The 13,122-nt window shown below is 41.4% G+C and overlaps 1 protein-coding gene across 1 annotated transcript; it reads right to left on the bottom strand.

The window, feature by feature from the left end:
- Positions 1–5,556: 5,556 nt before the first annotated feature.
- TMEM252 (transmembrane protein 252) lies at positions 5,557–8,985 on the bottom strand. Its single transcript, XM_027635384.1, has 2 exons — positions 8,632–8,985; positions 5,557–6,432 (listed from the first exon to the last, which is right to left on the bottom strand). Exons 1-2 carry the CDS (start codon positions 8,904–8,906, stop codon positions 6,075–6,077), a joined length of 633 nt encoding a protein of 210 aa, XP_027491185.1. The 5' UTR covers positions 8,907–8,985; the 3' UTR covers positions 5,557–6,074.
- Positions 8,986–13,122: the final 4,137 nt, after the last annotated feature.

Genomic DNA, 13,122 nt, shown 5'->3' with positions numbered 1-13,122 from the left:
CTAATATTTTATATCTATTATAGATAAAACTCCTCTAGGTGCAAGATAGTGAGCTCCTAACTAGTAGATCACACATAGTCACACACTCTGGATTATGACAGTTCAAATTACTGGGTTGCATGAAAGGGAGCTCACTAAGACTTGTAAAATCTCCTACATGTTCTCTGACAATGAAATAATTTTTGATCACATAGTGAGCTAGCTATTTAAACTATGGACTATCCCATTTGTCAAGCTTTTCTGGGATGGGAACAATGCACTTCGAAAAGTAAGATGTTCTGAAGCCCGGTGTCTTTTCAGGATGCAATGGAAAAGACTCACAAGGAACAGATGAAGACTGTGAAGAATCACACCTGTGCTTTTATCAGAAAGCTATCACTAGAGCTGCAGAAAATGACAGTCTGCTTTCCTGAAGTCAGTCATGATAAACAAAGGGTATATTTTAAAATCTTGATATTGACTTTGTCTTAGGCTCCAGGTCCCTTTTTTTATAAAGATAGGTGATACTGATAGAAGGTAATTACTTTTCTCTGCAAGAAAATGAATAAAACTTTGTAAGGCTGAAGTGCAGTGTATATCTTTATATCTGATGCATGTGGGGAAGGACTGTAGCCATAGTCTCATAAAGTGTGCTGCATTTCCTGAGGTCTTTCAATTATTAACATGAAAGATGAATGCTTGGAAAAAAAGCAACATATACAAAGTTACACAAAAATGCAAGGCTCCTAAAAACACCCCATACATCTAGCAGAGGGAAAACTGTTATTAATTCTGTTCATCTTATCACAGTGTCTAGGCGCTGTGACAGAGACCTACACCCTTCTGTGCTATTTTTGAATAAGCAGTTTCCTCAAGTCTGGAAATTGCAAGATTCCTTTATTGTTCAGCTGTGATTGCACTAATATTTATTTGGACATAATTCTGTTCCCCAAAACCTCGTATTCTCTCTGTGTTCAGAGACAATTTGTAAGGCAGTACTACTCATCTGAACCACAGAATCACAGAATCCTTGAGTTTGGAAGGGGCTACCTAGTTCATCAGGACTAAAATCTCCTAGTCCATGTCCCAGCTCACAGTAGGATCATGTAGAGGAAGCTGCCCAGGACCATGTCGAGTTGGGTTTTGATTATATCCGAGGGCTGAGACTCCACAACCACCTCAGGGCAAACTGTTCAAGTAATTGACCGCTCCTGTAGTGAAAAGAAAAAACGAACCCAAAACTTCTGTGAGTGGTCATATGGAATTTTGTGCGATTCAGTTTGTGCCCATTGCCTCTTGTCCTGTCATTGGGCACCACTGAGAAGAGCCTGGGTCCATATACTTTTTTCTTTACTATCAAGTATTTACAGAAATAAGATTCCTTATGAACCTTCTGTCTTACAGACTAAACACTTGTAACTCTCTGAGTCTCTTGTCATATGACAAATGGTCCATTCCCTTCATCTTTCTGGCCTTTTGCTGGAGGTGCTCCAGTATGTCCATGTCTCTTTTGTACTTGGCAAGCTCAGACCCAGCCCTTCAGTTGTATCTTACTCTTACTCTGCTGAGCAGAGGGAAAGGATCATCTTCCTCCAGCTGCTGGTGATGCTTTTCCTGATGCAGCCCAGGATGCCATTGGCTGTCTTTGCTATGCAGGTGCATTGCTGGTGTGTTATCAGCTAGTTGACCGCCGGGTTCTTCTCTGTGGAGCTGTTTTCCAGCCCACGGGCTGCAGCATATATTGGTGCTTGGATTTGTTCCTCCCCAAGGGCAGGACATCACATTTTCCTTTGTTGAACTTCATGAGGTTGCTGTTGGCCCGTTTCTCCAGCCTACATAGGTCCCTCTTAATGGCAGCACATCTGCCTGGAGTGTCAGCTGCTCCTTCCAGTCCTTACAAAACCACTGAAGATGTGCTCTGCCCCATTATCCACATGCCAGTATTTGCTCCAGGATTGACCTCCGGGTTACGCTGCTGGTGACTGGACTCCAGATGGACTTTGTGGCAGTGATCACAACCTTCTGGACTGGTTGTTTTTAGCTGGTTTTCAATCCATGTCACTGTCCACTTATTTAAGTCATATTTTGTCGGTCTGAAGATGTTTTTGGGTATGGTGTCAAAAGCCTTACTAAAGGTGAAGCAAACAACATTCAGTACTCTCTCCTTATCCACTGCTCTCTCCTCATCCACTAAGCCACTCATCTCATTGTAGAAGGTCATCAAGTTGGTTAAGCATCACTTGCTCTTCATAAATCCATGATGATTACTCCTAATCACCTTGTCCTTCATGGCTTTGACAAGGATTTCCAGGATTGGTTACTCCATCACCTCCCAGGAACTAAGGCGAGGCTGACCAGGCTGTAACTTCCCAGATCCTTCTTCTCTTACAGACATGAGTGATATTTCCTCTCTCAGGGGTCTCTCCCAGTCACCCACAATCTTTCAGAGGTAATGGAGGGTGGCCTTGCAATGGCATGACTCAGCTTCTTCAGCTCTGTGCATGCATTCCATGTGCTCCCTGACCTGTTCTTGCTCCACCCAAGGTAAATCTTCCTTGTCTCAGATTTTTCCTTCGGTCTTGAGGGCCTATAATGCCTGAAGACTGGTTTTACCAATAAAGATGGAGACAAAGAAAGCTTTGAGCACTTCAGCCTTTTCTGTGCCCTCAACTCATGTACATGTAGAAACTTTTCCCATTACCCTTCACATTCCTCACCTCATTCGACTTTGGTTTTCCTCATCTCAACCCTGCATGATTGGATAGACAGTGTCAATCATGCAGTTGACATGCATGTTGTCCTCCTAGTTCAGTTGTCCCTGCTTCCACTTATCATACATTTCCTTTTCATATCTGAGTTTAGTCAGGAGCATCCTGTCCATCCATGCAGGCCTCTTGCTGCCTTTGTTTGATTTGTACATGTCAGAATGAACCATTCATGAGCTTGAAGGAGGCAATCCTTGAAAATCAAACAGCTGTCCTGGATTTATCTCTTCTCCAGAGCCGTAACCCATGGGACTCTTCCAAGCAGATCTCTGAAGATGTTAAAGTCTGCTCTGAAAGCTTTGGTCTCGCCTTTTGTCCTTTTTGCTCCTCTAAGAATTCTGAATCTGTTGTCTCATGATCAATGCAGCAAAAACCTTCACGTGCCCACCCACTTCTTGGTATTGTGAGTATGAGGACAGCAGCATCTTGTTGGCTCCTCAGTCACTAGTGTCAGGAAGTTATTTGTCAATGCACTGAAAGAATCTGTTCTGTTCTGAAACTTTAGTTTGACTGATTCTGTCCTTCTGCCCAAAGAAAATTCCTTTTAACTTAAAATTTCCAGCTGCTATTCTTGGCAAATATGACTTCATGCTATTAAATTTGATCAAAAGCAAACTGTTTAAAAGCCTTTGCTGCTATAAGATTGTTGACATTTTTGAGCTCATTGCCCATGCCATTTTTCATTGAGTTCATAATCAAATAGTTCATTACCTGAAAAGACAAAGTGATTGTATCAAAATACCAGACTGTATCAAAATATTAGGTATTAACTTTAATTTTTTTTTTATCTCAGTAACTTTCGTGTATCAAATACATTATGGTATACTGCAGATGGAAGATGCAGTTTTCTTCAGTTTCACATTTCTGGACCCATTGAGACCTCACAACATCTGCAGGGCTTTCCTGGAACTGGGAGAAAGGAAAGGAGGGTTAGCTCTTCCTGTTTGTTCATAAACTATGTGGAAAGCATCTGAACTAATTTCCTATAGCAAACTGGTCCAAGAGCAAACTTCAGGGATACTCCTGTAGTACTTGCTCTCAGTATGACTCAGAACTGTAGTCTCAGCCATTTCCCACTCATTTGGTCTTGCATGAGTAGTTACCTAGTGGAAAAGTTTTATTTCCACTGGAGGAAAAAAAAAAGAAGAAGTTGAACAGGCAGGACAGGCATTTTGCCATGGGATATCTCGTGGCTGATCAGTCTCATTGCAACAATACTTGTGCCCACTGCCTTCAGGATCTGGGACTCTGGAATGGAGAAGCAAGAGATTTCGGGGGATGGATATGGTGGTAAGATACAGAGGTAAGACTGTAACAAGATCACTTGTCATAGTAGATCCTCACTTCAACTGGAAATAATGTGTACTTCTGGCTTTTATTGTTCTCTGTGCTGTGCTGCTTCTCAGTCACTTAGAAAAATCTTTATATGCTGATAGCATCTTCTATCAGCTTCTTTTCAGGGGCTCTGTTTTAGACTCTGGATGTTTTAATACATTTCTCATCATCAACTTACCTTGAACTGATTTTTCTTTCTCTGTAGTTTGTCCACCCCATTTTACTCTGCTTTTATTTTGCTTAAAGCAACGGAAGGTTTGTATGTTTTTCCCATAAAGGATGAAATTCTTTGAAGGACAAAACTGATGCAATTGTCAGTTCCCTGGCCTTAGCTATTGCTACCACTATGGGTTGCATTTCCAATGCATGTGCAGCCATAGTGCTTAACTTGTAATTTTACAGTATGTAGGCGTCTGGAAAGTGTGACAGCTTTTCTGTTTTGCTGGTGTGTAACAAAATCAAGAACAGGTTGCCCAGAGAGATGGTAGGAGCCCATTCCTGAACAAATTCGAGGTCAGTGTAGGAATAGGTGCATTTCTGGAAGAATTTGTAGCAAAAGGTTAGAACTCGTTTTGCTAGAAAGGCTCTCTGCCTAAATGGTAACCCTTTCTCAAAGGGAATTTTAATGCTTCCCCACCCGCCCCCCAACCTCCCCTGCATGGCAAGAGAAGTTCTCAGCCTTGCTTTCTGGTATGCAGAGAGACAACATGTTTGCAGACATGTACAAGTCCTCTTTGGGCCAGAAAGAGAGTAGAGGAGGAGAGAGAAAAGATAAAATAGCCTTGGAGAGGAGGGGCATTGCCTTTGCCCCTGGGGCCTGATGTGTGCATGATCAAAAAAAAGAAGTGGTCCTTGCATCTAAAATAAACCTCTTCTTTTTTTTTTTTTTTTTTTTTAAATCCTTCCACTGCCTTGACATTTTTGGGAAGAATACCTGCATGTGTTTATCTTAGAGTCAGGTTGGATGGGGCTCTGAGCAATGCAATCCAGCTCATTGCCAGGGCTTGGACTACATGACCTCTAGAGGTCCCTTCCAACCAAAAGACGAAACCTCATTTATAGTCAATGTTGCAGGTTCAAATCTCAAGGAGCCCTCTTGAAATTTTTCTTGTCATCTGGAATTACAGGTGATGGTGCCTGGATGCAAATTTGCCTTCGTGATTTTGTGGGAGGAAGGGCATATATCCAAGACTGTCCTTTTTTTCTGGTATTTGTTGTGTAATTATGAGGTCACTTGTGTCAGAAACAGGATACAGGGTCCCTTTCTCAGTTCCCATAGTCTTGAGTAAGCTGCAGTGGAAGCAACTGCCCTTAGAGGTAGCTCAGAGGAGTCAGAGATGATTTTTCCTCCTGCAATTGGTAGTTTCCTCCGAGGAGCTGTGAGCATAACCAGGATTCTCTTTTTGGCAGCTCAGAGGCATATTTTCTTGTGCCCTTATCTGGAATCATGGACCTCTTGTGTTATATAAGCAGACACAAGGCATTTGTTTTAATCACAAAATTTATTCATGAAATCAACAGTAAAACAGCAGATATTTTTCCCCCAAAATAAAACACATAACTTGAAAGGCATACAATACAAAAATAATCAGTTACAAAAAATAATCTACAAATTTCAAACAAAAGCTGAGTAAATAGGTTTCCCAAGTCAGCTAATGTTTCAAAACCACAAATGAAGGCTTTCATTTGAAACTCCTTACAAGGCACAAGACATTTAGGACTAGTAAGAGCATGATGCTTCATTTATCTTGTAGTGTAAGAAACTTCTATTACCATTGATGGTGACTCGTATAAGATACAGCCTGAGCATTTCTATCTCTATGGAGATTTATTCTGCTTTGAAGTACTGAGCATCTTTGTATATCTCCTCCAACTCCGCTCACACTGAAAAATGGTCAATGTTTTTCCTGTGCAATTTCACCTTAAGTAGTGTACTACTTGGGATCACTGACACAAGTCTTCTTCCAGTTTTCCCTGCTTCACAGATGCAGAATTTTACTGGCTGCCCATCTCAGATGTTCTGACAGATGTTGCTCTTTCTGAGGTCCCCTGGAAGTCTATATCCTGCTGGTAACTGATTTCTTGCATGGATATATGAGAATTTGGCTCCAGTCTGGGGTTTGAGTCTTTGTCAGCTGTTTGCTGCTGCCATAGCTCCCGCACACATAACTCGTATGGTGGTGGCTGTTCCTGCTCATTTGTTTCACTGATGAACTCTGCACTGCTTTCACTATATGGAGGTGGAGGGACATTGATGGCTTCTTGCTGTTTTACTGTGAAGGCAATTGACAGTGGGGAAGTCTGCTTTTCAGGATCTGTGCAGTCTTCATAGGAGGGAGGGTAGAAGTCAGGCCTAAAATAAGCAGTCCAAAAAGAAACATTTTGTGGTGAAATGTGATTTATCTCACAGAGCTTGGTTAGATGCTTTTCCTGTTACACTTCTGAAGTTTAGATGAGGCTTAAACTGTAAATGGAAACCTAAATAGGTTTAGAACAATGAAATATATTAAATTAAAAAGGTAGGCATAGCTGGGATCTTTTCCTGTGGCTTTGTACAGAATGTTTTATTAAAACATAACATTCTAAAAGGACAAGCCTTCCCCGTGAAGATTTCCACCCCTGACATACAAACACTTGTGCTCATATTTCAACAAGTACCTGAGAAAAGTTTAATTTGAAAGAAGATTGAGATCACTGTTCAAAGTTATTTACTATTACAATAAGCGTTGTTTTTCAGAGTGTTAAAATGCATTTTGTATGACTCTACTTATCTAACTAAAATTTGCTGAATGTTGCTTTTATAGTGCCTTTAGAGAACCCACTGTCAGTGTTTCTGGTGCAGTTTCCACAACAGTCCAGGAAAAGCAATTTGTATCCAGTGACCCTGTTAAAGGCTTTTGCAAGGCCTAATTCCACTCAGTTTAAGAAACTCTCTCTCTCAAAGCATCCGACTTTGTTAAAAAATAAAATTGTAGGATCACAGAATGTTTTGGTTTGGAGGGGAACTTGAAGATCATCTAGTTACACACCCCCCTGCCATGGGCAGGGACACCTTCCGCTAGACCAGGTTGCTCAGAGCCCCATCCAACCTGACCTTCAACACTTTCAGGGATGGGGTATCCACAACTCTGGACAACCTGTTTCAGTGACTCACCATCCTCACAGTACATCATTTTTTCCTGGTATCTAATCTAAACATAACCCTTCTCAGTTTGAAACCATTCCCCCTTGCCCTGTCACTACATACTCTTGTGAAAAGTCCCTCTCCACCTTTCCTATAAGTTCCCTTCAGGTATTGGAAGGTGCTATAAAGCCTCAGTGGAGCCTTCTCGAGGCTGAACAACCCCAGCTCTGTAGAGAAGCAAGATTCAGGATGGGAACAGTTCCAGGCATGGAGAAAAGCATACAGCAATCGACAGGACTTTCATATGGACTTTACTGTTATTATGTGGTTTCATTGTATCCATGCTACACAGTGCACAACTGCACATGCCCAGGCTTCCTCCTCCCCCTTTTGCCTGTACCCTGTTCTGATTTGCTGCCCCGTTTGTCTGTCTGATAGCCCACCCGATGTTCTGCCCCTTCCCCTGGCGGGAGGTTTTAAGAATCAGACAGACGCCTGAATAAAGAAGTCTGCTTGCACCAGTCCTCGTGTCCTGTCCCCTCTCCCTATCGGACCTGCGACAACACAGCTCTCTCAGCCTGTCTTGATAGGAGAAGTGTTCCAGCCTCCTGATCATCTTTGTGGCCCTCCTCTGGACCTATTCTAGCAGGTCAATGTCCTTCCTGTGCTGAGGATCCTAGACCTGGATGCAGTGCTCCAGGTGGGGACTCAGAAAGGCAGGGTAGAGAGTCAGAATGCCTTCTCTTGACCTGCTGCTCATGCTGCTTTTGATGCAGCCCAGGATTCTATTGGCTTTCTGGGCTGCTAGGGCACATTGCCAAGTCATGCTGAGCTATTCATCAACCAACAGCCCAAGTCCTTCTCCCCAGGGCTGCTCTCTATTCATTCTTGGCCCAGCCTGTGTTTATGCTTGGGTTTGTCCCAATCCAGGTGCAGCATCTTGCACTTGGCCTTGTTGAACTTCATGAAGTTTTCAAATAGGGGGGACAGTTAGGCCAGAAAACTTTAGCAGGAGCCATATAACGAGGTGAAGCTCCCTGAATACCTCAATGCTGATAACTTATATAAGCACCTACCCTACAGCAGCACATCTGAAATTGTCTGTTGAGATGGAACTCAGGATGCTCCTGCATGAATTTGGTATAGCTGCACCTGCTGCTTCCGTGTATGGCTTTGGGAACTTTGGAAACTGTGAAACCTTCTCTGTTTCCTCTAGTAAACCTTACGTTATGTATCACTTGCATGAATTACTGCTTGCACGTTGCTCCTTGCTCTAGCAAATAAAATTTCAGACTACAGTTCTCTACAGTAAATATAAAATTTTGTAAAATTTTGTAAAAACCTTTTATTGCTCCTTTTTTCTGACAGTATGTTTGCAAAATAGCATCCCTCCCTCCCAAATCATCTGCAGCAAACTGCAGCACATACCTGTCTATGGTGCAGACACGTAATTCTCGGTGGCTGGGATTTCGAATGGCGATGCCAAGGGCCCTGTATTTCAAGACTTCATGGAAAGTGCTCCAGAAAATGCCAGTAACAAGGAGAAAGAGCCCCAAAGCTACCAGGCAATAAAATGCTAGCTCATTATTTCCACATCTGCACATGGAGGAATTTGTGGAAATGCAAAGGACTCCCAGACAAATAGTGGAGAAACTGAGTAAGAGCACAAAAAGACGAATGAAAGTAAAAACATCTTTTGGCATCTTTCACAGCAGACACAGCACTTTGTTCCTGTCTGCTGTTTGTTTGCTGGCTCTCTTGGCTGTACTTCTCATCGTCATGCATGGGTACTTTATATACTCCAGGACCAACTGGCCTTAGGCAATTAAGAGAAGCAGGCAGTTTTAAGATACTCATTAACTCTGAGAGAATTATAAACTCTTTTGAGATTAATTTGTAACCTTCTACATACTTCAAGGAAGGAAGCAGAAACTTGAACCATTCCTTTGCTTCTGTAAACTCCAGAGTGCATACTGGACTGCTTCATTCATTGTATGTTATGATTTGCAGTGGTTTATACACTTCGCTGTTTATGAATGAGACCTGCATTTGTTAAATTTTGCTTATTTGACTTTAGAAGAAAAACAACCTACAAAAATGCTGTTCATAATTCCTCATTAAAGGTTTGAAGAGCAAATATGCTTCTTTCTTAATCGTCCATTTCCATCTTTCATTGGATTTTGGTCTCCTTCTGCCTGTACCACATTATTCAACTCCCTTGATATTTTTAATAGTTCTTTGGAAAACGGTATAATTTCTAGCTTGCAATGTGTTATAGTAACTGAATTTAGTACATAAAATTAAAGAAATCAAGATTACATCATGTCAAAGAAAAAAAGGCATATAAGAAATCTTCTTTGTCTGCAGGTTCAATTATACTCTGATTCCTTCATCATTTATCTGTTCTCTCTTCCAGCAAGTTTTGTTGACTAATTTTCAAAAGGGTCAATACTCAAAGCTATGTGGGAACAGCTATAATCAGTTTTCCAAATAAATTTAGACATTTGAAATTCAGAGATGCTTGCTATCAACAGATTTGAGGCCTAAATATTGCTACCTTCAATACAAAAAACAGTCTTTAGGATTAGCCAAATGATTTCCTATTGGAGCATATACCCACTAGTTTTCAACAGAGTGTAGCAAACTTCAAAATCAGAACTTGACTTGTCTAAAGATGCTACCTTATTTGAAAGATTACTAATTATATTTTCAGCAATGAAGTTATTAACAAGATCTTGCCTAGGTTTGTTGCAAAATCTCCTTTGCACACAGTGAATAAATCAGAACAGGGAACAATGTGAAAAATAGTTTTAGTCTCAAATCTTCACTGAAATAATGAGTTCATTGCAGGTATTGTTGAGTGATATTCAATTAGGTGATTTACATATGGATAGCAACAAATGATTATGAAGATTTTCTGGCATTGCCTATAAAAAGGTTTCTTCCTACCTGCTGTGGACTCTTCGTTTTACTACCGCAGTCTGGGGGAGCTGTGAGACTTCTGTAGTCAGTGTACAATAAAACTTTCTAATACACTACTTGGGTAAAGCAGAAGTCATGTTTGATGGGATGAAGAAAACTCCAGCTCTTCTTAATGTAGACCTTCCCTGCAGCTCTGGAGGGGAAAACTGTACACAGGCACTTTCAATAGGATGCCTGAGCTTCATATCGTCAACTTAGAGGAGACAATTTTGATTTTTGACTGGTTAGGGTTCTTCAAAGTACTGGATCTCCTGTCACTTGGTGTCCTGGGCTGTACCTGTGTGACTGCAAAACAGTACACAATCCCATGTTATATCTCACTGAAACTTTATGATATCTCACGTGATGTTGCATATCTGCTCAACTAGCACTTTATTTTTCTGCCTTGTGTTTATCCAAATGTGGCAGATGTTCATTTACAACAAATCAGAATACTTATGAGGAAGCAGCAGTTGGTACCAAGCTGCCACACATTCTGATCAGGCATAATTTTTTTGAGCTCCCACCATCATTACTGCATCTTTAGTTCTCAAAGGATCTGTGATGACATTCTCACAGTTTCTTTTCAGTATCTATCAGAATGTCAACAATGAGAACAAATCTCATTAAACAATATAATCATTAGACAGAAGTTTTTTAAAGTGGGTCAGTCTTACATCATAATAAAAGTGAAAGTACAGCAAGATCAGCTGCTACCCTTCCTAAGGAAGGCATTCAGGCAAGGAGTGATCTGGAGTAGTCTTCATTTTAGGGCAAAACCCTGACAAAGTTGTGATAGTCCTGTTCTCTCAGGCCTTGGCTATAGACACCTAAACGTCACTAAGGAAGGATGGTACTGCTTCATGTGCAGGTGAGGCTATGAGTGAGTTGATCTGTGACTGATATGATAAAACACGTAAAGTAAATCGAGTGTTTTCCACTCTGCAGTGCCTTCTGACAATTCCAACAGGACATATTTTGTGTAAGCCACATTTTCCTTCAGCAGAAGTCACCTATTTATTTTATTCTGATGTGTGTGCTTGAAGCCTATGTTCACATGTGAATTTCTGTACTACGCTTACCCTATGGAATTATGACAAGAAGGAAATTATCTCACTTATAACTTAGTAGACCATCAATATTCTTGTGATTCTCTGGCATTTCAACAACAGAGGTTGGTGTCAGGATCACTATACACAATAGCAATTCACAGACCTATTTCAATACAACAAATCTCCCGATGCCTTGAATGCACATAACTGTCATACATGTTCCACTTACATGTCTTGAACCCTAGATCGCAGCCTGTACCACGGCAAGTTTCTCCTCCTCACATTTTCACATGATACAGGCTGGAAACCAGGTACTAATTATGTGCTTATCTCTATGGCTTTGTTTCCCTTCTGCCCCCCAAAATTTGCTAATAATTTTGAGAAACACATTGTCTTTTCTGATCACAGATGAATAGAAAAGAAAATTGCTCAGTAAAGCTTCCCCTTGGGAGTTCATGTCTTGTTCTGGCTCACTGCCACAGGTTTTCAAGTAGAGCTGTTCAGTCAGGGAAGTTGGTAGAAAATTTTGGATAGCAGCAGCAACCCGATTCTCAGTGCTGCATGCTCCTCACCTGCATGTCCCTGAAAGAGATAAGCTCTTATTCCCCTTCAGGAATGTGCTTTTCTTAATTTAGTTGTCACAGATACAAGATGCAGATAATAGCTCTGGTCAAGACCCCTACTGCTACTGCAAAATTACTGGCCTGCTTGGAAGGAGTTTCATCTGCCCTTAAAAACCTGCAACAGCCATGAAAAGCACTCTGCTGACCTCCCATCACATCGAGATACAGCTAACAGACCTTTTAGTCTTTGCCTCTAGATCTCCTCTGGCTGAAATAGTAGTTTCATTGATACCTACACTGAATATGCATTTCCAGGATGAATCTGGTCCCTGTCACCACAGGGAAGGAAGGCTGCAGCACTCACTCCAGCCAGGAGTCAGATAAGTTTAATATATTCCTGGGCTATCCCAATTTTTGCCCAGGAAAGGGCAAATTGATTTACCCCCACGTCACTGTGAAGCAGTGAGCAGAGAGGCTCAGACCACTGCAACAATGGCAGCACAGGTTCTTCTCCAGCAGTCAAATTGCTTCATGTGAGCCTGGCATGGGCACAGGTGTGTTATTACTCAGAGTGACTGCTTTTACTGCACCCTTCACAGAGAGGACAACCCAGTGAAACACTGTGCAGGTAAAACCTCTACATTGTTCAACATGTTGGCAGAGTGCTGATTCATACAGGCCTGAAGCTGTTTGTCTGTCTAAGGATTTCAGCATTTTGTGCCAGCATGGTCTGCGCTACTTCTTATGGAATAATAATAATGAAATTTGAACTAAAAATACTCTCTATTGCTGAATGCAAGTTAATTTTCTGATCCTTATGATGAGAACAAACTGCTCTGTCTGTTTGTCTGCATCTTACCCATATATATTTGCTAATGAAATATGAATTTTTTATCTTTGTGGTGTGGAAGCTTACACCCCACCTGGTTCACAGTGATCTCTCCTGTAATGTGTTTCCTTGTTAGACAGATGGAAGTGAATGTTGTGCCTTGGTACTTTTAATGTGATTTAGTTCTTTTGTAATGAAGATTCCCTACAGAGAAGATGAATTCTGTTCTTGTCATTCCATGGTAAAAGCACAACTCCATGTGATGCATACAGAGCTTGGAAATTGGCTGTAAAAGTGACAAGTTCATTTTTCAAGTGGTCTCAGTCCATGTGTCTGCATGACACACAGACTGTGGGCTGCTGTCACAACAGCTACCAATAGGTAACTTTCCATGAGGTGAGCTGGCTCATTTTCCGAAAGACCTGTTACAGCAGGTCTTGAGGATGAGCCAAGATGGAAGTACAGGAGGTATGTATGATGGAACTGTAGGAATAGTTGTGCTTTTGCAAGAATT

This window comes from Corapipo altera, unplaced genomic scaffold (genome assembly GCF_003945725.1).
Source record: "Corapipo altera isolate COAL_440 unplaced genomic scaffold, ASM394572v1 61411, whole genome shotgun sequence".
In the NCBI taxonomy this organism is placed as follows: domain Eukaryota; kingdom Metazoa; phylum Chordata; class Aves; order Passeriformes; family Pipridae; genus Corapipo; species Corapipo altera.
This window is presented reverse-complemented; position numbering and strand designations above follow the sequence as displayed.